The 24,341-nt window shown below is 35.3% G+C and overlaps 1 protein-coding gene and 1 long non-coding RNA gene across 2 annotated transcripts; both read left to right on the forward strand.

The window, feature by feature from the left end:
* Positions 1-102: 102 nt before the first annotated feature.
* Positions 103-12,756, forward strand: LOC128681032 (uncharacterized). Its single transcript, XR_010370246.1, has 3 exons — positions 103-195; positions 11,427-11,493; positions 12,441-12,756. It is a non-coding gene; the product is annotated as an uncharacterized LOC128681032 (long non-coding RNA).
* A 90-nt stretch (positions 12,757-12,846) lies between these two features.
* LOC128681044 (uncharacterized) lies at positions 12,847-24,077 on the forward strand (the record flags this gene model as incomplete). The annotated part of the gene is made up of 4 exons (XM_053764586.1): positions 12,847-12,954; positions 14,193-14,255; positions 18,865-18,957; positions 20,139-24,077. Coding segments are annotated over 4 exons (3,411 nt in total), but the record flags the coding sequence as incomplete, so codon positions are not given.
* Between the last annotated feature and the right edge of the window lie 264 nt (positions 24,078-24,341).

A 24,341-nucleotide genomic window follows, 5' to 3' on the forward strand; every position in this document is an offset into this window, starting at 1 on the left:
TCCTTTCATCGAATTTTCATTTTTTCCACAAGTTCACTTCCTCGGGTAACAAGTAAGCGAATGCGATTGGAAAGGAAGCGTTTACTAACCACTTCAGTCACACTCGAACGTTCGAACGATCACAACGCGTGTATCTCTTAAACGGGTTGTAAAAAATTGTGTGTTCTGTGTAAAGTGTGCTTGAGACTTGAATCTGTGAGTATTTTTTTTTGTTATATTTGGTGGTGTTAATAAGAAGTGTCTCAACTAAAATTATGAATGTGACAGTAAGTTTATATGTTTGTTACCTCGCCATGCTTTATCTACTCAACCGATCTTCGTGAAATTTCGCGTAGATTTAGGAGTAAGGAAAAGGATATAGGCTACTTTTTATTCCGGGAAATAGTACAACTAGCTCTTGCACGCAACTTCGCCCGGGTTTATATCGTCCGTCCGCTCATAACTTATTGTTACCGATATCTCGGGATCTCGGTATCTAAGCAACGTATCGTGATGAAACCTATGCCAGATTTTAAGTTAGACCATTCGCTATACAGCTGTAAAAACCGCGCAAAAATCTAGTAGTTTTTGCGTGATGCGTGAACAGACAGACAAAAATGTTTTGACTTCTATTGGTCCCAGAAATAAGTTTTCTTTAATATCTCCTTTGTAGGTACACATATTATAGCCTTTACGTAATCCAACACTCCGTTTCGATGTAAGAGAACAAAAACGTTCATATTTATACAATTAATATGGATAAATATAAAATTATTCTTTTATTAGAACAAGTAGTTGTGAAATGAAATGATAAGTATTTTTATTCCAAGAGACTCATATTTCTCTTTATGTAATCTTTATTATTATATTAATAATTAAGTAACACATAACATACCTAGGCATATACCTAATTATGTTCAGATGTTAACGACTGCGCCATCAATTCTAATTAGCAATAGATATATTTTATGATTCGGGAAGGGAGTTTGTTTTTCACTCGTTTCACAATTTAATTACCTACTGAAAATAAATTAAGAGTTTTGTATTGCCAACCTACGTCTACCTATCTAGTTACTCAGTTTGGTGGCCGTGTGGTTCCGCCCTAGAATAGGACCACTCGGTATGTCGTGACAGGCAACAATACCATTCCCAAGGAGGGTTGACGTCTGACAGGCGGCCGGCTGTAAAGTCGCATTAGAATCTTGAAAACTTTAATGATCTACTTATTTGTTGCGCTGGCGGCTTCGGAGCCTCACAACCGCGAATGACACGAACATGCGAAGTTTAAAGAGAGAGTTGATTTCCTGTAAAGATTTTTAGGTTTCCGTACCCGAAAACCACTTCACACTTCGTTGTCCGTCCGTACGTCTATTTTTCTTTAGAACCGTAAATTAGTTCCAGCCAAACTCATAGACATACCAGACTATTTCGAGAGAAACTAAGCAAATACTGGTTGTAAACCTATCTTTAATAGGTAAGTAACACGTTTAGGTATCGAATTAAAATTTGTATCAAACACTGTCTTTCAGCTATGAAATAATCTAAGAACAATAAGCGGCACCATCCTTTTCTCAAAGCAATTCAGGCCAATTACAAATCCCAATAACTTCGTTGTGAATAAAACAGGAAGCCTGCATTTTCAGTAACTATTAATTTTACAAGTGTTTAATTTCCCACGGCATCAACCGGCAGCTTAGTAAACTATTAAAGAAACAAACAAACAGACAAAAATACCTACGCATACGGCAAACTGCGTAACTGTTACTGATGTTGTGTAAACATGCGACAATTTATAACATGACACGCATTTTTAACAGACAGCCAGAATTGTGTGCAATGTTGACAACGCGTCAAGTTGTAATGTACTAAATAAATCATTAAAATTGTAACGTACATACATACATACATACATACATAAATAAATCATTTACAGTATAGTTTTTTTTTTACAAATTGAGCAAGTAAACAGGCGATTTATGTCTTTGCTGAATGTTGATTGGTTGAGAATGTTGTCAATGAATTATTATGGTTATAGTTGGTTAATTGTCAGTTGGTAAGGCCCTTTTTTACGTCGTAATTTTATATCCAATAGTAATTTCTCACAAGCTACAAACTACTCGCATTTCGGAACGACCACAGCTGACAAGAAATGCCGAAAGAAACTCATTTAAACAGTGTTTGGTCCTTATTGGTTTTATGGCTTACTAAACCGTTTTTTTTTTTAATTTATTTCATTTTTCATATTTCATTTTGGTCCTTACAGATTGTATGGCTTCCAATTTTGTTTCTTATTGTCTAAATAGTAGTCAAAAGTACATGGTCAAAAAGTATACGAAAAGAAATGTTATGACTGTAATCAAGTGCTGATAAAAAAAAATATAATATCAATTTTTTTTGCCACACGATTAATCAAATATAAATAAATGAGAATCATGCTGACCACTTCCCCCTGGCAACACCCGTTCACGAGTTGACGCATGCGTCAGCCATTGAACAGCTTACCCGCGATAGAGGAAACCCCACGACTCGCAGCTTCACAGCCACGAATGCAACCGGGAACATGCAGAGATGAAGGAGTACAAGTGCCTTCTTTAGATAAATAAGTAACTATTTATAAATTTAAGTTAGGTAAGTAGTTTTTAATTTAAATTAATATAATTGTAAGTACAAGATTCAGTAATCGCACAACTTGTCTTCTTTAATTGCAGTTGCATTGCAATGCATCAGCGAGATGAAAGCGAGAGTGCGACGATGAACCTGTCTAAAGCCTAGTTTACACGGATTTAGTTTGAGAAGTTAGTTGTTTGCTTAGTACATACAGGGATTCAAGCAAGATTTTTTATTTGGGAAGTTATTAATTATACTGTAGTTAGTGTGCGTTCTTTTTCATTAAAAATATATAAGTAGTAATTTTCTTTGATATTCGTAAAGCAAATATTGTTAAGATTTTCCGTGTCACAAAAGGATACGTATTTTCATTTTATTATCAGACAAAACAATACTTCTATTAAATTAAAAGCTTCATACGACATAGCTACATGTAAACTTGGAATATGGAGTTGTATTAATATAGGGCGGGACTCACGCACACTTAAATTTAACTGTAATAATATAACAAAAATTATATTAGAAGGAGTGGAGAAGACTGAAAGAGGCCTACAGCCAAAATTGGATATAATAGAAGCAACTACGTATATTAAAATTGTTAACTAAGTTTAAATTTTCGCATTTCGTGAAGCTTTTATATGTATTTGAGTTGCAATGATTCGTCAAAAGAATTTAAGTCCTTTTGAGTTTATCGGCTAACTAAACGGGCAATTAGCTACTAAACCCGTGTAAAAGCGACTTAACTATCTGTGTTGGAATACTTGTGTAATTACTATGTTTATTTCCAGTGGTTGGCCCAACTAACGCTATGGTGTAATATCTATTTAATGTGCTAAAAGCATTTAATCTTTAAGTGGTAAATAATGGGACGTTTACCTCATAAACACTGTAATTGTACAATTATATAATGGTTATGTTATTCGTTAGTTTAAAGTGTTATATTTGTCACCATAGCTATACTAATGTGCACTAAACAAAACCTAACTGGAGTAAAGGCTGCGGTGAAGTTTGTTGCGCCGCTTCTTCTTCACCTGCGCTTTGGACGTCGGCGGTAGACTTCGTTTTAAGTAATTTTGCACGTCAATGTATGAATTTTGACTTTACTCTCGACTATTAAAGGGAAAGAACGTGTGTCTTTGGAATTTGACGACCTCGGTGGCGCAGTGGTAAAGTTCTTGCCACTGAACCGAGAGGTCCCGTGTTCGAACCCCGGTCGGGTCATGATGGAAAATGATCTTTTTCTGATTGGCCCGGGTCTTGGATATTTATCTATATATGTATTTGTTATAAAATATAGTATCGTTGAGTTATAATATCCCATAACACAAGTCTCGAACTTACTTTGGGGCTAGCTCAATCTGTGTGATTTGTCCTAATATATTTATTATTTATTTATTTAATTTCCATAATTTTTTAGTACCTAGGAAGATCTTTACAGATGGTAGGGCTAGATAATTCCTGTCTGACTGACATAGGGTACTTTACATAGGTTTTTTATCCCGATATATATCCCATGGGAGTATTAGGTCTCGAGACTTAACCCGGGACGCAGATATTCAACTGATGTAACAGAAATGTATATACATATATAGCAAAATATATAATTTAATTTATAGGTAATGTACTAGATGTTGCTCGGGGCTTCGCTCACGTGAGAATTTTGAGATAAAATCTTTATAGCCTACAGCAATCTTGGATAAGGTACCTTTCTAATGGTGAAAGACTTTGAAATCGGTTCTATAATTTCGGAGATTATCCGCTTCAAATTCAAATTCAAATCATTTATTCAGAAATTAGACCTTCACAGGCACTTTTTCTCGTCAATTTTTATATTTATAGTTATTTCTCACAAGCTACAAACTACTGGCATTTCGGAACGACCACTGCTGAGAAGAAATGCCGAAAGAAACTCATTTGAACAGTGTTGGTCCCTATCATGCCAGATCGGCTTACAATTATTGTTTCTTATAATGTTTTTTTTTTCTAATAATATATAAAAGTACATAATGTACATAGTCAAAAGGTATATCAAAACAGGTTATGATTGTAATCCGAGTGCTGATTATAATATACTCGTATAGATAGATGTGAAACACAATTAACTCAAACATACAAACTCACAAACGCTTACCTCTTTATAATGATAGTATAAGTTAAAGTATTCTTAGAAGTATAGATTGAACGATCAATCGACCCAAACCATACTTTAAACTATAACAAAATTCCACAACAAATTAAAGATCAGAATTTAAATTTATTTAAAAAGCACCTCAGGTCCTTGCTGATTGATAAAAATGTTATTACAATTTGAACGTTTTTTAAAATGATAGACTCAGATAAAATAATAGTTACTTTTATTTATTCGATTCTGTTGTGTGTGGTGATAGCATGCTCTCCATTTAAATTTGCATACCCGTGGACGGTGAAACATGTAGGATTAAGATTTTCCTTTAACACCACATTGTAAAAAGAAAATGTAAACTCATGTTTTTGCAAATAAATAATTAATCTAAATAATCTTTGTCACTAAAACCTGTTAGTGTATTATTAATAATTGATGATTACCACATACCTTATTATGATTACTAGCATACTAGCTTTTGCCCGCGGCTTCGCCCGCGTTAATCCCCACGGGAACAGTTAGTTTTCCGGGATGAAAGGTACCCTATGTCCATCTCCACACTTCAAACTACATGTATGTACATTTCAAGAAGATTGGTTGAGTAGATAGAGCGTGAAGAGGTAACAAACAAATTTACTTTCGCATTTTTATTATTAGTTAGGATTAAGTCAGCACTCTGGGTCCTTTCTTATACCACATCTCGTGAGAGTGATATATGAGTCAATCAAAAGATATATCTTTACCATGGCCCTACTCACCCACAACGGGAACTCTAAAGGAGCACTGCATTACTTTAATAAGACCACAGTCAGTATAAGGCCACCTTGCTTTGACAGTTATTTACCCAATCTATTACCCAACTTTCATAAAGTACAAGGAACTGAGCCGATTAGCTTCCGACCGGGGTGTTGCGTGCGCGCAGCTCATTACTCGCGAATTCCACGTGGATTTATCGATCGATAACGTACGTAATAATAACGCTGTTTTGTTAATGATCGGGCAAATGAATATTTTTTTATTTGGTACAGTAACTGGTAGATTTATAATTATACAAACTTATTAGATGATAGTTAGTTTATAATGAAAATCTGTGGCGTCAAATAAAAAAAGGCTTCGAAACAGACGGCCGCGTAAGATGATTTTGTATTGAAGTGTGCAGGTACCTACATAGCGTCTTAATTCGCAGTTTTCTAGCTGGTTGTAATCACTACAGAGATATATATGTTACCGGCCAAACCCGATTCCAGGATAAACTAGTTTTGCCTAGGCTAAACTAATTCTTCCCACATGCGATAGGATAAACTGGTATAACCTAGGCTAAACCAATTCGTCCTAAGGCCGATAGGATAAACCAGTTTAGCCTGGGCCAAACTAGGTTATCGTAACAGAAATACACACTCTCAGGATAAACTATCATGGCCTAGTCTAAACATTATAGAATATCTAGAAAGACAAAATGTATAGGTAAATTTAATAAAATACTATTTAATTAAGCTTGTTGGACTAGGCTAGAGTAATTTAGACTAGGATATTCCTGTTTAAGCTGAGTGTGTTTATTTCTATCAGGAGAAACTAGTTTGGCCTAGGATAAACTCATTTTTCCTACATGCGATAGGATGAACCAGTATAGCCTAGGCTAAACCAGTTTATCCTATCGCATGTAGAAAGAATTAGTTTGGCCTAGGCAAAACTAGTTTATCCTGGAATCGGATTTAGCAGGTAACATATATATCTCTGTAGTGATTACAACCAGCTAGAAAATTGCGAATTAAGACGCTATGTAGGTACCTGCACACTAGCGCACATCTTAGCGAAAAATTAAAAAAAATATTTTAACAAATTTTGCCACGCTAGATAAAGAATTTTAGTGGAAAGTATTATTATGGTTTTTCATAATGCAAAGTGGTCACAATTGACACCTTTTTCGATTTAGTCCACCTGTGACTAAATTGTGTAATTAAAAATATAATACCTTCTTTATCTATTGTAAATTTGTCCAGATGTCTTTTTTTTTGCTAAGAAATAAAAGAACTTGATATAAATGTTAAAACATAATCTCCCTTCACCCGATACGAATATGTTTTCCCTTACGTTCTCAAATGTCTAAGAAACTGGATTTTTCTCAGTAATTTCACATGAAACATGATCGCCGAGCTTGTTTCGCTGATGGAAGGTGTAACTGGTGTGGTGGTCACGGATTTTCAAGCCTCAACGAAAAAAAATTGGTTACTTGAGTTGGTGAAAGATTCAATGCATAAATAGGTATATAAGTAACAATAGTACCTACTAAATGACACTTTAATTGATCAGTTTTTTTTTTTTTCACGTGATTTGCGATTTTTTTGTTTTCATGAGACTCCAAATCCATGACTCCAAAATTATGACGTCATAACATATAAAACGCATCACAGCTGTCATGAATGATCCATACCTATTTTTTAATTTACCTATATTTTTTTGTTTATGACATAAAAAAAATCGTCTGATTTGACCAGTTGGCAAAGATATTTTTAGTTTATATTAGTTTTTTTTTCTTGATCTTGAATATTTATAAATAGCCAGTATCACTAGAAAAGTTGTCGCTATGACCAACAAAAAAGAAAAAAATATGCTGTGTTCCATATTTTAAATTTTAAAATTACTTTTTAGCTGATCTGTCAAGCAAAATAAAAATCCTCGAAACGTAAATTTATTAATAAATACATAACTATGTTAAAAAAACTATTACTTGATTCCTCAAATTGGAAATGAAGTCTGGCTGAAAATAAAATCGAAATATCCTGCCTATAGCATGAAAAGTTATAGGTATGTCCGAAATGACTACTCAATACTTGCATAAAATGTTTCCAGAATTTTTACATATCCAAATACATTTTCACCGAGTGAAAATGATATTTCAATTTGCCAAAGGCGAAAACAATTTCCCTTTAAACGTGTATTTCAAATACAAAGCAAGATTTCTTGCCAGATCTATATAATCAACTACGAAAGTGGTCGACAAAAGTTACGGTCTTACAGCCATTCTCTGACAAACAATTAAATGCAGTTATATAACCAGAATTGTGGGGAGCCTATTGTTACTAATGAAGAGAGTATGTGTATTTGTGTATTCTCATTAATTCAGCTTAAAGCTTTTTAATTAACTGTACTGGCAGTTTTTCAATTTGATCCGAAATAAGGACAGGACGGCATTTTATCCGTTCTGTTCTACTAATGGTAAGTATTTCTAATATTTTAACATTTTTATTAATTTCTTAACGTATGTATATCTCCGTTTACTTCTACTAATAGAACTGAACGATAGAACTGAACGGACAGAATGAAGTTTTTAACAAAAATGTCATTTTTGACACAAGCTTTTATTGTTGTCAGTGAGATCTTATTGCATTCAACGCGTGATACCAAAATCATATCCGTGCAGTATACCGTTGAGTAGTTCCCACGTCTGGAGTCGGTCCTGGGTGCACCATCCGGTGATGCTTATAATAACAATGCATTGTCATCCAAACTAAATGTTTAACAACAGCAAAAGCTAGCTTTTATTTTGATTAATATTAGCCTCTTTTGTTTTTACATTGTTTTGATTTAAAATGAAATAAAAACATATCCCAACTATATACAGGACTAGCTGCGCCCCGAGCCTTCGCTCCCGTAGGAATTTCGGGACAAAAAGTACCCTATGTGTTATTCCAAATCATATTCTACCTTTGTACCTTTCATAACAATCGGTCCACTAGATTTCGCGTGAAAGAGTAACAAACATACATTCTCAAACACTTTCGCATTTATAATATTAATTTAAGTATAGATTTCCAAGTTATAAACATTAACATCCATGGTTAACTTAATTTAACCACATAAATGATAACTATTATAATTCGCTCTACAAATTATATAAGTACAAGTTACACAATGTTATGTAAAGGAAGTAACTTCCATTTGAAAGCTCATTTTATGAACATTAAGTTATCAAGTGCATTTTATGTTACGTCCACAAGTTATGTTGTTCTGTTGTCTAATTTGAGCTTATGCCGGCTCCACACTGTCGTCGAACAGTTCGCCAATCTTTGGCGAATTCGGTATACATAGCTGGTTTTTCATTGCGGTAAATAAATGCGGTCATACTAACTACGCAATGTTAGAAACAGAATCAGTGGCGTATATATTTGGCTGGAGCTTAGGGTGTCAGATTTAGGGGGCGGCAAAATTGGCACAAAAAATTTTTCTGTTATACAGAAATGTTATTTGGTCACATAACCTGTCTATTACATAACATAAATATTGAGGGAAAAGTTGTGACGTTTAACTAACTATACTTTTTTTATACTACCTATTTGCGAAAATATATTTTAAGATTGAGTGCGAGAATGACATAAGCTTTCGATAAATAATGCCAGGCATAAATGTCAGAAAAGAAGGGGGCGGTAAAATTTGAATTGTTATTCCACCACTGCGCAGAATCGAGACACAATAGATAAACAATTTTAAGACCGGCGCATTTGCACCGGTTCGTAGGATACACTACGTTAATGTAGCTCAACGATTTTGTAATGTAATTCAACGATTTTGCGGACTTAAATCGAAAATGGTGGCCATCTAAATCTGTTTAGTCAAATGTGACCACATCTATAATATTATTATAAAGAGGTAGGCGTTTGTGCGTTTGTGAGGTTGTATATTTGAGGTGGGTAATCTCCGAAACTAGCGAACCGATTTCAAAAATTCTTTCACCATTAGAAAGGTTCATTATCCAAGATTGCTATAGGCTATATTTTTTTTGTTTCAAAATTCCCACGGGAGCGAAGCCCCGGGCAACATCTAGTTTTATATAAAACTAAAGTAAGTATATTACTTTCTTATAAACTTATTTGTCAATGTGCCATAATTTGTCATAATATTTTTTTATTTTTCGCTAAGAAATAATCTTCTTTATAGTCAGTCGTATTCCTCATGGCTGAGGGTCGTGGTTATTACGTGGAATGAAACACACACAACAACTTTCTTGGCATTATTAATGGAGTGGTTTGCCATTGCCTTCTCCATTTCACACACAATAAGAATCAACCAGTGTGCAGGTTTCCTTACGATGTTTTCCTTCACCAGAAGCAAGTGGTGGACGATGAAAACTACTATACATGAGTCACATTGGTATACAATGTCATGTGGCACGAGTAGGATCCGAACCTTTCGATCCACAGGCGGGCGTCTTAACCATTACACCACCACCGCTTCTTCTTCGCTGGTGCGAAGTCGCATTTTATCAATACCTTTTATTTCTTGGTAGAAATAATAGGGATTGATAAAATGCGACTGAGGCGTTAGTGTGCGGCTAAATAAGGCCTTATAATAATACTAGCTTTTGCCCGCGGCTTCGCCCGCGCAATTTCCTACGGGAGCAGTTAATTTTCCGAGGTGAAAAGTCTATGTCCTTCTTCGAAAAATCTCAAGAGCATTGGATGAATAGATAGAGCGCTTGAAGAGGTAACAAACAAATTTACATTCGCATTTATAATATTAGTTAGGTTATACTTGGTACTCCATAATATAGTTATAAAAAAACAAAGTGTACGATAAAATTTAAATTTTTGCTAATTATAATTATTCAAATTAACGTTAAACTCATATTTTTGCAAATATATCGAATTGGCGTTAAGTAATCGATTGATACATTACCCTACTTTTACTGTGTCCGCTAAGCTCTTCCGATTTAATTTGAAACCTGTTTGCAGATTATGTAATGTGTTTTGAATATTTTATGGAATGGGTTCTGTATAAATCAATCCAACAGTTCGTAATTCGTAGGTCAGTTATTTTGTTTGTAAACTAATAAGCATAACTAATCATGCCCACATGCCTAAAATTGCTCTTGACGACGGATCGCACACCAATAGATGTCGATTTTTACTTGTAATGATTTGACTATACATTTATGACTAAAGTCTAGCGAACAGATTTTTATGAAAAATGTATTTAGAAAAACACATGCGATAGTGCGGTAGAGTGTGCGAACTCGTGTTTGATCGACAGATGTTTTTTGACAAAATTTGCGTTTCGATACAAAACGTTTTTAATTAATTAAGTCATGACAAATCTCTTTGATTCTGTTATATATGTAAGTAAGTAAAGTATCCACTTTTATGCTTTGAGGTTTCGCTTTGAAAAATTAATTAGTTTTCTCAAATATGGTCAATTTCTAAAGTTTAAATCACAAATAATTAATTTTAATCCGTTTTAAATTTTGAAATGAAGTAAACCTAATGAATATCGTAGTTTTATGGTGTCAATAAAAATAGTAAGGCCGAGTGGCCGGTAGACGTTGCTATTACATTGAAAATTTAACATATTCTATTTAAACTATTCAATTTATTATAGTAACATTACGATGATGGATCGTTTTACTGCGTGATGCGGTTTTGAAGTTAAAACGCAATTTATTGAATTAATTTATTATTGCAATTTGTTATTAAAAATAATTTATTTGCATTTTATTGATATTTTATTAATATTGAGTCTAGGATGAGCTGGCTTAATTTACTAAACTAATTAGATGTTGTCCGCGGCTTCGCCCGCAGTAATTGCTTATTACCTATTTCACTCTCCAGTTTTTCCAATTATCTCCACACCAAAATTCACATGAATCTACTCGTTTTGACGTTTAAAACAGACTTTCACCTTTATAATGTCAACGTGGGTTATATTTGTTTTTACTTTGTTTCAGAGAGTGACTTATTGGCACAAGAGCAACAAAAACATCACCAGAATAGCTGCAAAGTCGTCAAATCATGGTAATTTTACGATTTTATTTATTTCTGTATAAGTATACATATGACGATCTCGGTGGCGAAGTGGTAAAGTGTGCCTTTGAACCGAGAGGGAGGTTGAAGGTTCTATCCCCGGTCGGGTCATGATGGAAAATGATCTTTTTCTGATTGGCCCGGATCTTGGATGTTTATATGCTATAAAATATAGTATCGTTGAGTTATTATATCCCATAACACAAATCTCGAACTTACTTTGGGGCTAGCTCAATTTGTGTGATTTGTCCTAATATTTTTATTTATTTATATAACAATCCGTCCAGTAGATTTTGCGTGAAAGAGTAACAAACACACATACATCCTCACAAACTTTATAATATCAGTAGGACTGGCAAAATACTTTATCAGAAAGTAAATGATACATAATTTTCAATTACACTCACAGATTGTGAGGCGATTTTTGGTGGCAAAAATTTTAAAGTAGGTTAAAAATGAGACATTTGCCATTCAGTTAAAATGTTACATTATGTCTATTACTTAACACATAAGCTATAATATTGTTAAAGATATCCGTTTCCCTCGTGTTACATAAACATGTCTGTCTGTCCATTGTCAATTTGTGCGAATCTAACACATGCTCTTATAAAGTACTCTTTTCACTGATTTTGTAAGTTTCCATTTAGATTTCATATTATGTAATACTTGTCGGTGTAGGTGTTGAGTAAGTAGCTGTTGCCCGCGGCTTCGCCCGCGTGATTCCCCACGGGAGCAACTGCTCCCTACGTCCCTGCGTCCTTCTCTGTCTGCGTAAAAAAATTAAGCATTTTTGTCTATCAAGTCTAGTTTTATATGTGGGTTTTCGGTACATAATAGAATCGACAAAAAATCCAATTCGTTTTGAAGATTTGGCTGTTATATCAAAACCGCCTGTCTGATGTAAACCCTCTTTTTAAAATTCTGTTATTGTCTACTAGTTTTTGCCCGCGGCTTCGCCAGCTTGGATTTCCGTCGGAAACAGTAAATTGTCCAGGATGAAAGGTATCGTACTCCTAAATTAGCGTGAAGAGGTAACAAACAAACAAACTTACTTTCGCTTTTATAATATTAATTATGATTTAGTATTTTTTGTTGTCATCCTTAAATATTATACAATAAAGTCCTCTGCGGCGTCTGTCTGTCTGTTCGCGATAAACTCGAACTATTGCACAGATTTTCGTGTGTTTTTTACCAATAGATCGTTTAATTCCTGAGGAAGGTTTAGATATATTTATAAGATTTTTTGTCGATTCTGTTATAGGTACCAAAAAACCACAGATAAAACTTAACTTGATGGACTAACGACAAAATCTTTTGTGGTTAATATTATTACGCTGACGCGGGCTTGGCGACGTCACAGCTTCGAATCCAACCGGGATCGCTCGAGAGGGAGAGGCACAAGAAAGTTCGGCCCTTAAAGCACTTCTCAAAATAATTAAAATAATTGAACAGGTAACTTTCTATTCAGATTTGCATACTAGTACCGGGTCCCTGCTCTATATCTAGCTCGGCTAATCTATTGCCCTCGATATTGTGCTTTCTCTTATAAAATTAAGTGCATGTTTTGGTTGACCACCAGTTCCCTTTACCCGATTACTTTATAAACAGAGTAATGTCGTATTTTTTTATCTAGGAAGATTATTGAAATGAATGAAAAGTTTGTGACAAAAATGTCATATTTGACACAAACTTTTAAGAGATCTTATTGCATCTAATGCGTGACAAAAAATCTAATAATTTTAAAATAAATTAAGAAGTAAATAAACACTATTTTTTCCGCTAAGATCGTCAATCGTGACTTTAGAGTAGGTATCATTTGGTATGGAGCGTTTGGACGAATCAAAATGTGTGATTTTATTTTTGAAAGTATTGTCATTATCACAGTATTTTTTTCACTGGTGTTTCTAATGATATAAGGGCCTTCGAATAGTCATCAAAATAAAATTTTGTCATCCACCCTATTCTCTGTGCATCAGCTCATTTTTTTCCCGGTTTTTTTATCAGCCGTTAAGCTTCCGCTTTCCTACTTTGTAGCATTCCGTTGTCCCACTCTAATAGGGCATATTACGCAAAGCTCAGCGCAGATGGCGCTACTGGTACAACTAAGGTACACAAACATCGCCAATGGAGGCAAAAAGCGTCAATTTTCAATATTCTTGCAGATTTACGACCAAATATACCTTCTACGCAATCGTGGTGCAAGTTTAAAGGAAAAAGGAAGGATTTAGTGGATTATTCTGAAAATAACTAATAAGACTATTTTAGGTTATGTTCTGCATTATTTGGTCAACTGTGGTCATAAACTGATATAAACTTTATTTTGACTGAAGATCTTACCTGTATGAAGCCCATGTTAATAAGTCTTCACGTGTGAAGTGCTCCGAGCTTCTTTTCGACCGTTTACTGGCTCGAAAATTTTACAGCGTTAGGCGTCCCATAGTTTTAGAAGTTTTTTTATCTTATGGAAAACGATTTTTCCCAATATTTCGGCACCCGAACATGCTACATTGTTGTATATTTTCACAAACGAATGCTTTCATAATGAAAGGATTAATAAAGTACTCTAAAATAAACGTTTTAATCGACATAGCAAAAGGCGGCAAAACTTTTGTGTACCTAACACACAGTGCTGCACTCTGGCGTGATAAATGTGCAGTAATACTCCCTATTGAATAATTTATTAATTTCAGTGGCTGCGACTGTGGGTGGCGATCGGTTTATCAGCTCAAGTGTGGACACAACAAACTAGCACGGTAAGTTTCTAAACATTTTGCTTATAATAAAAATAATCCTAACATATATGGAACCTTGGGGTGCGGATGCAAAAACCCTTTACAAAGAAATTTCCGCACGCCTGGTCGATGTCTCTGGGGACCCAAGGGCTGGTGACTATTTTGGCCAACGTTTGAGTTTGGCCATACAAAGAAGAAATGTCGCCAGCCCTCTGGGAACTTTACCGCACGAAGTCGGCGATTTAGTATCTTTTTTTTATTTAAATTAATTTAGTATTTATTATTTAGTTTTAATTTTTAATTTTAACTTATAGCTATAAGTTAAAATTAAAAATTAAAACTGAAAACTTTATGTTGTAAATACTTTATTCTTATATAGTTGTTTTTAAATAAATTCTTTATCCTACTAATATTATAAACGCGAAAGTTTGTGAGGATGTATCTGTGTATATTGTTACCCTTTCACGCAAAATCTACTGGACGGATTATTATGAAATTTGGTACACGAATAGAATATAACCTGTAATAAAACATAGGGTACTTTTATCTCGAAATTTCCACGGGAGCGAAGCCCCGGGGCTACTAACTATCTATGTCTACAAAAATTTTAACAATTTGGCTCAGTGTTGAGAAAACTAAACTAAATACGGAGCTAAACTAAATCTTAGAGAATTGCTGTCTTGAGAATTCTTGTCTTATAGAGAAATGTTAAAAAAATTATCTTAAATACTTACGTACGTAGTTGTTTGTTATGTAACAAATAAGTGCATACTTAACATATGAATTGATTCATTCATTATCTATAACATACTTTCATATTCGTATAAATCAATAGGATTTCTTCCAGGAAATGTATGTCTGTCTGCCACCTCGCTCGACTGATTTTATTCGTCGAATAACATGAAATAGCGTTGCTCATCAGCGAATAGTTTCTCGATGAACTATCGATAGCTTTTTTATATTACCAGAGGCAGGCAAATGCGTTCCAACTGATGGTAATGGGTCACCACAACACAAGGGTTGTCACACGCGTATTTTATTTTTTGTTGTAAGTCGATGATAAAAGATAAGTGAGATTTTTTTTAATTTTATAGCTCCGCCTCGATCGTTTAATTCCCATGAGAATTTCCGGAAAAAAGTACATTGTACGCTAATGCAGGTTATATACTACCATTGAACCAAATTTCATCGAAATCCCTTAAGTATATTTTACGTTTTGAGAATCATACGTCGTCACTTAATGATATCCAAACTTTTATATCTGTAATATTAGCGATACGAAATACCATATTACTACTAGTTCTCTATCTCATCTGACCATATTAGCGGTTTCTACCTCAGCCGTTAAGCATCGGAGCCCAGGTTCCGCTTTTCTACTTTTTCGTCTTCACTTCGCTCGGCCGTCGCCATCCCTAGTTGTCAGACCATTGGCACGCATATCATCCTTGACGACATATTGCTACTAGCTGTCGGTAGGCAGTCGTGGTAGTCATGTCAGATGCCTTCAGGTAACTTGAATAAAATCCGACACCAGTGTTAGCAGTCACACTTGATAAGTAAGAAAAAAGTATAATATTCTCAGAAACAATATTGTGACGACACCGAACACACGCACAACACCAATACATGGTGTTTCTCAGAGCGTTTGGTCGCGCTGTCATTGCAATTTTTCAAATTTTAACAAAGACAAGAATCGTTTTGCATTTCCGAGCATTAGTTAAACTAACGAGATTTCGCCAACACTACGTGTAACCACAAGGAAATCAAATCAATCAAGTGAACTAACAAAGTACCACTTATATAATGATTAGTAGTTATGTGGTTAGTCGAAATTGAATTTTAAAATTTAACGACATAATAACTACACCCGTGTGAAATGAAGAAAAATTATGGATCTAACGTGTAAGAAAGTTTGTACGTACAGTGTACTTCCAGTATCTAAGTAACTATTTACGTAATAAATCTTATAGATTATTTATTATTATTGCTCTTAAAGAGTATTTATTATCATTCTTAAAGTTTAACGGGCGTAAAAGTTCACGGGCGTAGAAATCCCGATAAAAGACGTAAAAATCTTAGTTGTTCGCCGCGAACTTATACCTCGTGAACAAAATATTTTTTTTACAAAATTGTGAATATTTGAATATTTCAAAAACGGATTAGCCTATTTGGTTGCCCCGTGAACTTAAAAAATCAATTGACAGAAGGTATATAGGAACATACCTTTTAAATTTCCTCACGATGTTTTCCTTCACCGGAATAAAGTGGTGGTCGATGAAAAGTCAGATTGGTTTACAAACTCGTGTGGCACGAGTAGGATTCGAATGGACCTTTCGATCCACAGGGCGTCTTAACCATCACATCACCACGGCTTCAAGAGGTGCATTATAGAGGCACGAATCAAAATTTACTCCGGTTGTACAGAATTTGAGACATATCCACACAACATCGTGTACCAGGAAGTACTTTCACTTAAGCTGTACTTATCAAGCTCACTTACGTAAGATAAGGGCTCTAAAGTCTCGTAACAAACCAAACTGCGACACTACTAGTATATATATAATATTATTATGCAACTAAAATATAATATATAATTATATTTTCCTGTACGTTGTGAATTTTATGAGCTACTTATTAGGCTGGTCTATTACTCTACAAGTATGACAACATGTTTGTGATGAACTAACTTTTATATACAGCATATATCCTGTTATTGAAAACGTTAAAATGTTTTTTTTTGTGTTTATCTTGCAAACGCGGCGGCTCCTAAGTTGTAACAATTTTTTACGTACGTAAGTACCTAAGTATTTATTACACTGACGTAAAAAAATATGACAATTTATAGTTTTTAGAGTCATGTGATAAAAATTACAGTTATATTATAATTTACACTGATCTTGGCTATTTATGTGGACATAAATAAAATGTCTAAAGAAAAGACATAAAATTATTGGAATGCTTTTTAACTCCAAAAGGATAGCGTCACAGGATATCCCTGTCATACAAGCTCCATACATGTATCGGCTGAGGGTCGTGGTCGTTACGTGGCATCAAACACACACAACAACTCTCTTGGCACTGTTAATGGAGTGGTTTGCCATTGCCTTCTCCATTTCACACACAAGTTAATAATCAACCAGTGTGCAGGTTTCCTCACGATGTTTTCCTTCACCGGAAGCATGCGGTGGTCGATGAAAATAATACCTACATGGGTCAGGTTGGTATCAAACTCATTTGGCACGAGTAGGATTCGAACCTGGAACCTTTCGATCCACAGCGGTCTTAACCACTACACCGCCACCGCTTATATGTCTATAGCTGTAGGTATAGACGTCCGATTTGACTAGATGGAAAATAGCCAATTAGCTTAAAATAATAAGATTATTTACAGGAAATAATTGTTTACGATTGTGCATAGATTATAAATGTTATATGACACTAGAACCGTACCCACTAACAAAGCAATGTGTGGGAATTAAATTAACAAAACCATGGTATATTCCCCGGTGAAAGTAGTCGGTGTTCCTGTTTACATACATTGTTCTATCAGTAATTTATATAGATCGCTGTCCGCCCTCAAATATGACCACACATCCTCCCGTCGTACGAGGCGATTAAGGGACAGGCCTTGGCAGCTCTTTCTCGTCTTCGTGTGCGGCTCCGTTCGAAGCTGTGATGGCCGGCGCGAAACCCTGAGTTAGCGTTAATTAGACATTTTTGTAAAAACTTATATATTATAGGTGTATCTTAGGTTAATACTATTTAATTTAGAATATAACGTGAACAAGTTTATTTTGTTAGACAAATTAAAAAACCCCCGACTTTCAATATTCATTTCGCTACAACTTTTGTACGGCTGAACCGATTTTGATCAAACATATCTAAGAACCACCGCATAAAAATTAGCTATCAAATAAAACCGCATCCAAATCTGTTCACCCGTTGATGAGTTACGGTCCCACGTACACAGACAGACAGACACACTTAGCGGTCAAACTTATAACACCCCTCTTTTTGCCTAAAAGGGGTTAAAAAGTGCCTGTGAAGACCTAATTTCTGAATAAATGATTTGATTTTGTATAGACCATAGATAAATATATTTCTTTGATCTATGAGCTAGACTAGACCATAGGAAGCCAGGCTCTAGTCAATCCATATATGTAGTAAAACTCACAAGAAGTAAAAGTGGATTGGTCTGGAAAAAACGTATAATGAAAGTGGTCCGCGTTCAATAGATCGAGATACCTACACTTTCGAATGCCGATTGTCGGGGTTAAGGAACTGGGCGCGTACGGGATGGGTCACCCAGTGTTTTTGCTTGTGTCCTTATATGGGTTTACTTTGTTTAATAACTAATTATCAAACTATAATAATAATAATAAACAGGTCGAGATTTATACAATTTCTAAAGTCGATACAAAAATAGCATTCCCAAAGAGGGTTGACGTTAGACAGGCGGCCGGTTGTAAAATCATAACCAAATCTTCCAAATTTAATAACAACGTTAATCCTGGACTTTGGGGCGTTACAGCTCCGAGTCTAACGAGCTAAGATGAGAGAGATCCAGCTGTGACTATCCTAGGAAACCACACGCTATGCCAATATTGATAAACACTAATGTTTATTTCAGCGTATAACCCAGGACGGGGCGACATTCGAGTGGGGATGGAAGGTGCAGCCGAACGCGGGAACTGTCGAACACTACTACGTCAAACTACCGGAGGTTAGTTGTCTTTATCTCATCTATACATATAATAAAACTATTTACGAGGCATTCCAAGCGTTTAGGTACCACTTGGGTGGTAGGTTAAGGCTGTATTCAGGTAGTTAAATAGTTGGTTGATCATTTGGAATAAAAAGACAATTAAATTTATTCACATTTATTGTATTAAAACAATTCAAAGATCACACTTACAAAAATCAAATTGTTGCGAAACAGACATTCAATTCATTCGAGTTTTAAAGTTCTAGAGTAAAGTTGTGTACATGACTTAGAGACGTTTTTTACATGAAAACGTCCCTTTGCATCATCATCATCATCTGGTCGGCGCAAAATGTCTGTTCCCTCCACTATTCTCTATCTTTTGCCATATTTGGATCCACCCCCAGCAACCTCACATCCTCCCTGACCATCCATCTCTTCCTAGGCCTTCCCCGTCCTCTATATCCGTGTACCTTCCTACTTAAAGCTTTCCTCAGTAAATGATTATCTTCTCTCCTCATCACGTGTCCAAACCAACCGAGTCTATTACCTCTAATTTTATCATTTATATACGCAACTTTCAAACTTCCTCTGATATAAATATTCCTTGCCCTGTCCATTCTTGTAACCCCGCACATCCAGCGTGTTGTATTAAAATCAATTAAAATGCCAATTTACCATTTATTTTTTTTCACAAAATCTCGAATATCTAAGAAAATAGAATCTGCTCAGTCGTACCCTTTTGCTTGGAACGCCACTATATAAGTAAAACTAAAAAACGTTTTAGTTTATAATTTCGCATTTATAATATTAGGATATCTACTCCACCCGGTGTGCTCAAACTCTGAGTAGCTTTAAATCTCAGGTCAAGACATAATATTTATCTCTTTGATTAGCTGTTTCGGTATTTCCATTCTCATTCATAATTATGTGCAATATATGTATGTATTTATGTAATGTGTGTATGTAAGTTTATAGTATTAACATTTATGTAGGTTTATGATATTTTAGTATAATTATTATATTAAGTCTATTTTTAATCCGTCCCGCATTTCTGTATTTCCTCGTCTAGTAATTTCGCAAAAGGTTGCCTGGAAGAAATTGCTTCCAGCGATATGGCCGCCTTTTGCACAATTTATCTAAACCATAACGTCATGCTATGGGTGATTATACATTTTAAAATTGTACTTCATTAATTCCAGGCTGCACCGCAAACTTACCAAAACAACCAAGAGCAGAATTCCTCGCTACCTCACGACCAAGGGCACGACACGCCGCAATCTCCAGTCGAAATATATCTCCTTCAACAGCAATATCCTGAGCAGGAACAAATCCAGGTCTTGCCCACTGCAAACCCGATACAATACTCCCCTGTGCCATACACATCTTTCACAACCCCTCTATACAACATACAAACACAACATACTATACCAGAAGACTCAAAAGAGGAGAGCTCTCAGCCTCTTAAACAAGAGGAACCGAATGAGCAAACTAGCTACTCAAACTCAGTCGTAAGAGTTTTCAAAGACCACAATTGTACTGACCATGATGATAAGGAAACAGTCACCGACACACAGAAATATGAAGTCGATGATATTAATGGAAATTTCGGAGTCAAAGACAAAACTGAACGACCGTTGAGCTACAGAGGAGCGGTGCATTTCAGAGTAGAATCGCCTAGAGAAAACGCTAGAAGCGAAAGGTATTATTTTACTACCGTTGCAACCCCTACCATTACTGAAAATTCTATTGATAATCAAGACAGTATATCTAGACTAGTTGCTTCGACTCAAGATTTGATATCAAATGATGATTTATTAAGAATTAATCATGCAGCTGAAAAACAGGCAAATATACAAAACGACGACTTAATCAAACCAAGATTTAATCTACAATCGGAGCAAACTAGATACAATACAAACAGATTCACAGTGCAGGCGAAAATAGAAAATATTGTCAAAAGCGATGTGGAACTTGCAGAAAATGACGACTCCAAAGAACGAATTCTACAAACCAGTTCAAACGAGTACAAATTCGCCTCTCCTATTGTAGTTCAAGACAGTTATGATAAAGATCAAATAGTTAATAACATAGTGTCCACTGTGGCTCCTTATCTCGACGATGGTTATGAAGTCGTGAGTGTAAGAAATACTCTTAATAACACTGAACTAGATAATGATAGCGGAGAGACCGTTGATGTAACTCCGAGGCCCATCGGTCCCAAATATTTAGCTCCTATAACAGTTGCTCTGAGACTACTTAATGCTAACGAAACAGATTATAACTCTTTAGAAGATCACACAGGATCCGATAGTGAATTAATCGAAGAAACTGTTGAAGGCCCTAAGAAAGAGAAGACAATAGTTGAAATCCAAAAATCTATTCCTATCTCTATCACTCACATCAATGATGTCGAAGTACACGAATATTTGGACGAAGGAAGAAGCAATAATAAAGGATCTTTAGATAACTCAAAGGTTATTTACGATAAGTACATAGACGCGTTATCATCATCGAAGACACTTCAAAATAATATGAATGAACTGCTTTATAAAATGGGTTTCTTGAAAAAGGAAAATGGTATTAGCAATTTCAAGAAAACTCAAAAATATGATGACAAAGACCACTTAGAGTCCAGCGAAGATAGAAGAACAGAAGTTGAAGTAAAACCCGATGGTAGTAGTAATCAGAGAAGCGAGTTGGTACACTATTACAACGATTATGGACAGGGAAATGAAAAGGTAATTCAGCCAATCATTATTGAGAAAGAAGTTCCCGTAACACAATATGTTGATAGATATATAGAGAAGAAAGTGCCTTATCCAGAACAAGTGCAAATTATAAAAGAAGTAGATAGGCCCGTGCCTGTTCCTGTCCCTTACGAGAAAATCGTCGAAAAGCCCGTTGAAATAACTAAGTATGTCGACAAGCCTTATCCGGTTGAAGTATTGCAACCTTTCCCTGTACATATTCGTGTCCCGTATCCAGTAGAACAAAAGGTTTTCATCGATCGACCAATTCATATACCATTCCCAGTGGAGAAATTGATTGAAAAGCAAATAATACATCAGGTTCCCGTTCCTACACCCGTAGGAATACCTATAGAAGTGCCAGTCGAGCAGCAAGTATTATATCCTATACCTATTGAAACGCCCGTACCGGTGCCAGTCGAAAAACCTATTCATATAGAGAAAGTTATTCATAAACAAGTCCCAGTTCCCTATCCAGTTGAAACTAAAGTGCCTTATCCTGTCAGAGTTGAAACAAAAGTCCCTGTTCCGTATCCAGTAGAAAAACCAGTGCCCGTACCTGTAGAAAAAATCGTTGAAAAACCTGTGACTGTTACGAAGGTCGTCGAAAAACCTGTTCCGGTTCAAGTACCTGTTCCACACCCCGTGCCTGTTGAAGTTAGAGTGCCACATCCTTATCCGGTCGAAAGAATAGTCGAAAAAAAGATCCCATACCCTGTACCTTACGACAGAGTAGTCGAGAAAAAGGTACCGTTTAACGTGCCTTATCCAGTCGAAACTGTTGTCGAGAAGATAGTCGAAAAACCTGTGGTTGTTACTAAATATGTTGACAAACCTTATCCAGTCGAAAAGCGTGTGCCTTATCCCGTCGAGAAAATAGTCGAAAAGAAAGTACCCTACCCTGTTGAAGTTCCTGTAGAAGTTCACGTACCGTATCCAGTTGAAAGGATTGTCGAAAAACATGTTAAATCGCCAACGACACATATCAAAGCTGTGTGGCGCGCAGAGCAATCGCAAAATGTCCCGCAATACGTGAAATACTATGAAAAACCGAATGTAAAACAAAACATACAAGAACAAAAAGAAAACGAACAAAGACATCAACAAATCCACGAGCAACACAAGCAACAAGCTATTAATCAACAAATTCATGAACAAAAACAACAAGAAATCAATCAACACATTAAAAACCTACAACAACAGTTTCAGAAGCAGGAAAACTTGATACAGCATTACAGAAACTTGAAGTTTCTACCACAGTTGGTCCAAAAGCAACAGTGGGGTAACCAATACGCTTCTTCCTACCAATACATCAATAGTACACCTAACTTTGAGATCCAGCAGTTCAAAAAGTCGCCAGCGTTGACAAATTACTTAATGTATTTAACGAATCGCAGTCCTTATGAATATTACGGTCCGCCGCCGGTTAAAAACTATGAAAATTTGTGGGAGAAAAGTCAAAATTCCGATCCAAAATTACGAAGGACCGACAGGACTTTAGTTACGAATTTAAGGATTGAGTATGGATTTAAGCCGCCTTTGATTCCGAGTATAGAAGTGGACTTAGATGGGATACCGGTCAACAAACAAGAGACATGAGTAATTTAAGCATAGTTTATAGATCTCAGCGCCATTTTGTTATGTGATTGATCTTTGAATGTTCAAATGTCTTATTCTACGGGCTATTTGAAAGTCTATGGATTCTGTCTTCTTAAGAAATCTTTATAGTGGCCCAATTGTGTTTACTGATTTTTAATTAATTTATTATACGGATATTGCTAGACAGCTACTAGACAGACAAAATTATAGACCTTGTAAATTTGGCACAACATCGCGCTCATTTAAGTAACGCGTACTGAGGCGACAAATGGGACAGATTGCTAATATATTTTTTGTGTTTTTACAAGGGCAGCCTACTGTATAAGTGAATTGAATAATCTATGTGATCCCTACACAAAGTCTACAGTTTTGTATCGATACTAAAACATTACCATTGAGATAGGATTACGATTAACGTTGACAGAATGGACTCCCAAAAATAGCTTATTATTTTATAAATACCGTCTAATATAAGACCCATATAAATTCAATGTAAATATAGAAATCTTATTTCTTTAGTCATTTTACTCTTCAGTATCAGTATTTTACTCTCTTTTAAGACTAAATCGATTATTTTCAAGTATTGGACGAAAATACTCTTTTTTTCAAGTATTGTTTTAAATTCTTACAATTAAGTATTATAGTTGTATAGTCATTTTGAAATAATTCTAGTTTTAAGTTGTTGAAAAATCTTTTTATGACAATAGTATTCGCTTTTATTTATTTTAGTTAAAAAATGTAAATATTTGCCTTCGATTGTTCATTTACTGAATAAATATTGACATACGTTTACATTTCATTTGAAACAAACACACCACGACACACCTTAACTATTTATAAAACCTTTGATCAATGAAATATTAATTTAAAAAATATTAAATCCGCCACATGTTGGCTGTTTTTTTGTGTTCCTTCAAAATAGCAGATTATCATTTTATTTCCAACTAGCTTTTGCGGACCTCTCAGGCTGTCAATATAGCATTGGAAGTATTTTTTCTAGCTGTTTGAGTCCCACTGCTGCCACCCAACTTTTCCCGCGCATTCCTGTCCTTGGTG

This window comes from Plodia interpunctella, chromosome 26 (assembly GCF_027563975.2).
Source record: "Plodia interpunctella isolate USDA-ARS_2022_Savannah chromosome 26, ilPloInte3.2, whole genome shotgun sequence".
NCBI lineage: Eukaryota > Metazoa > Arthropoda > Insecta > Lepidoptera > Pyralidae > Plodia > Plodia interpunctella.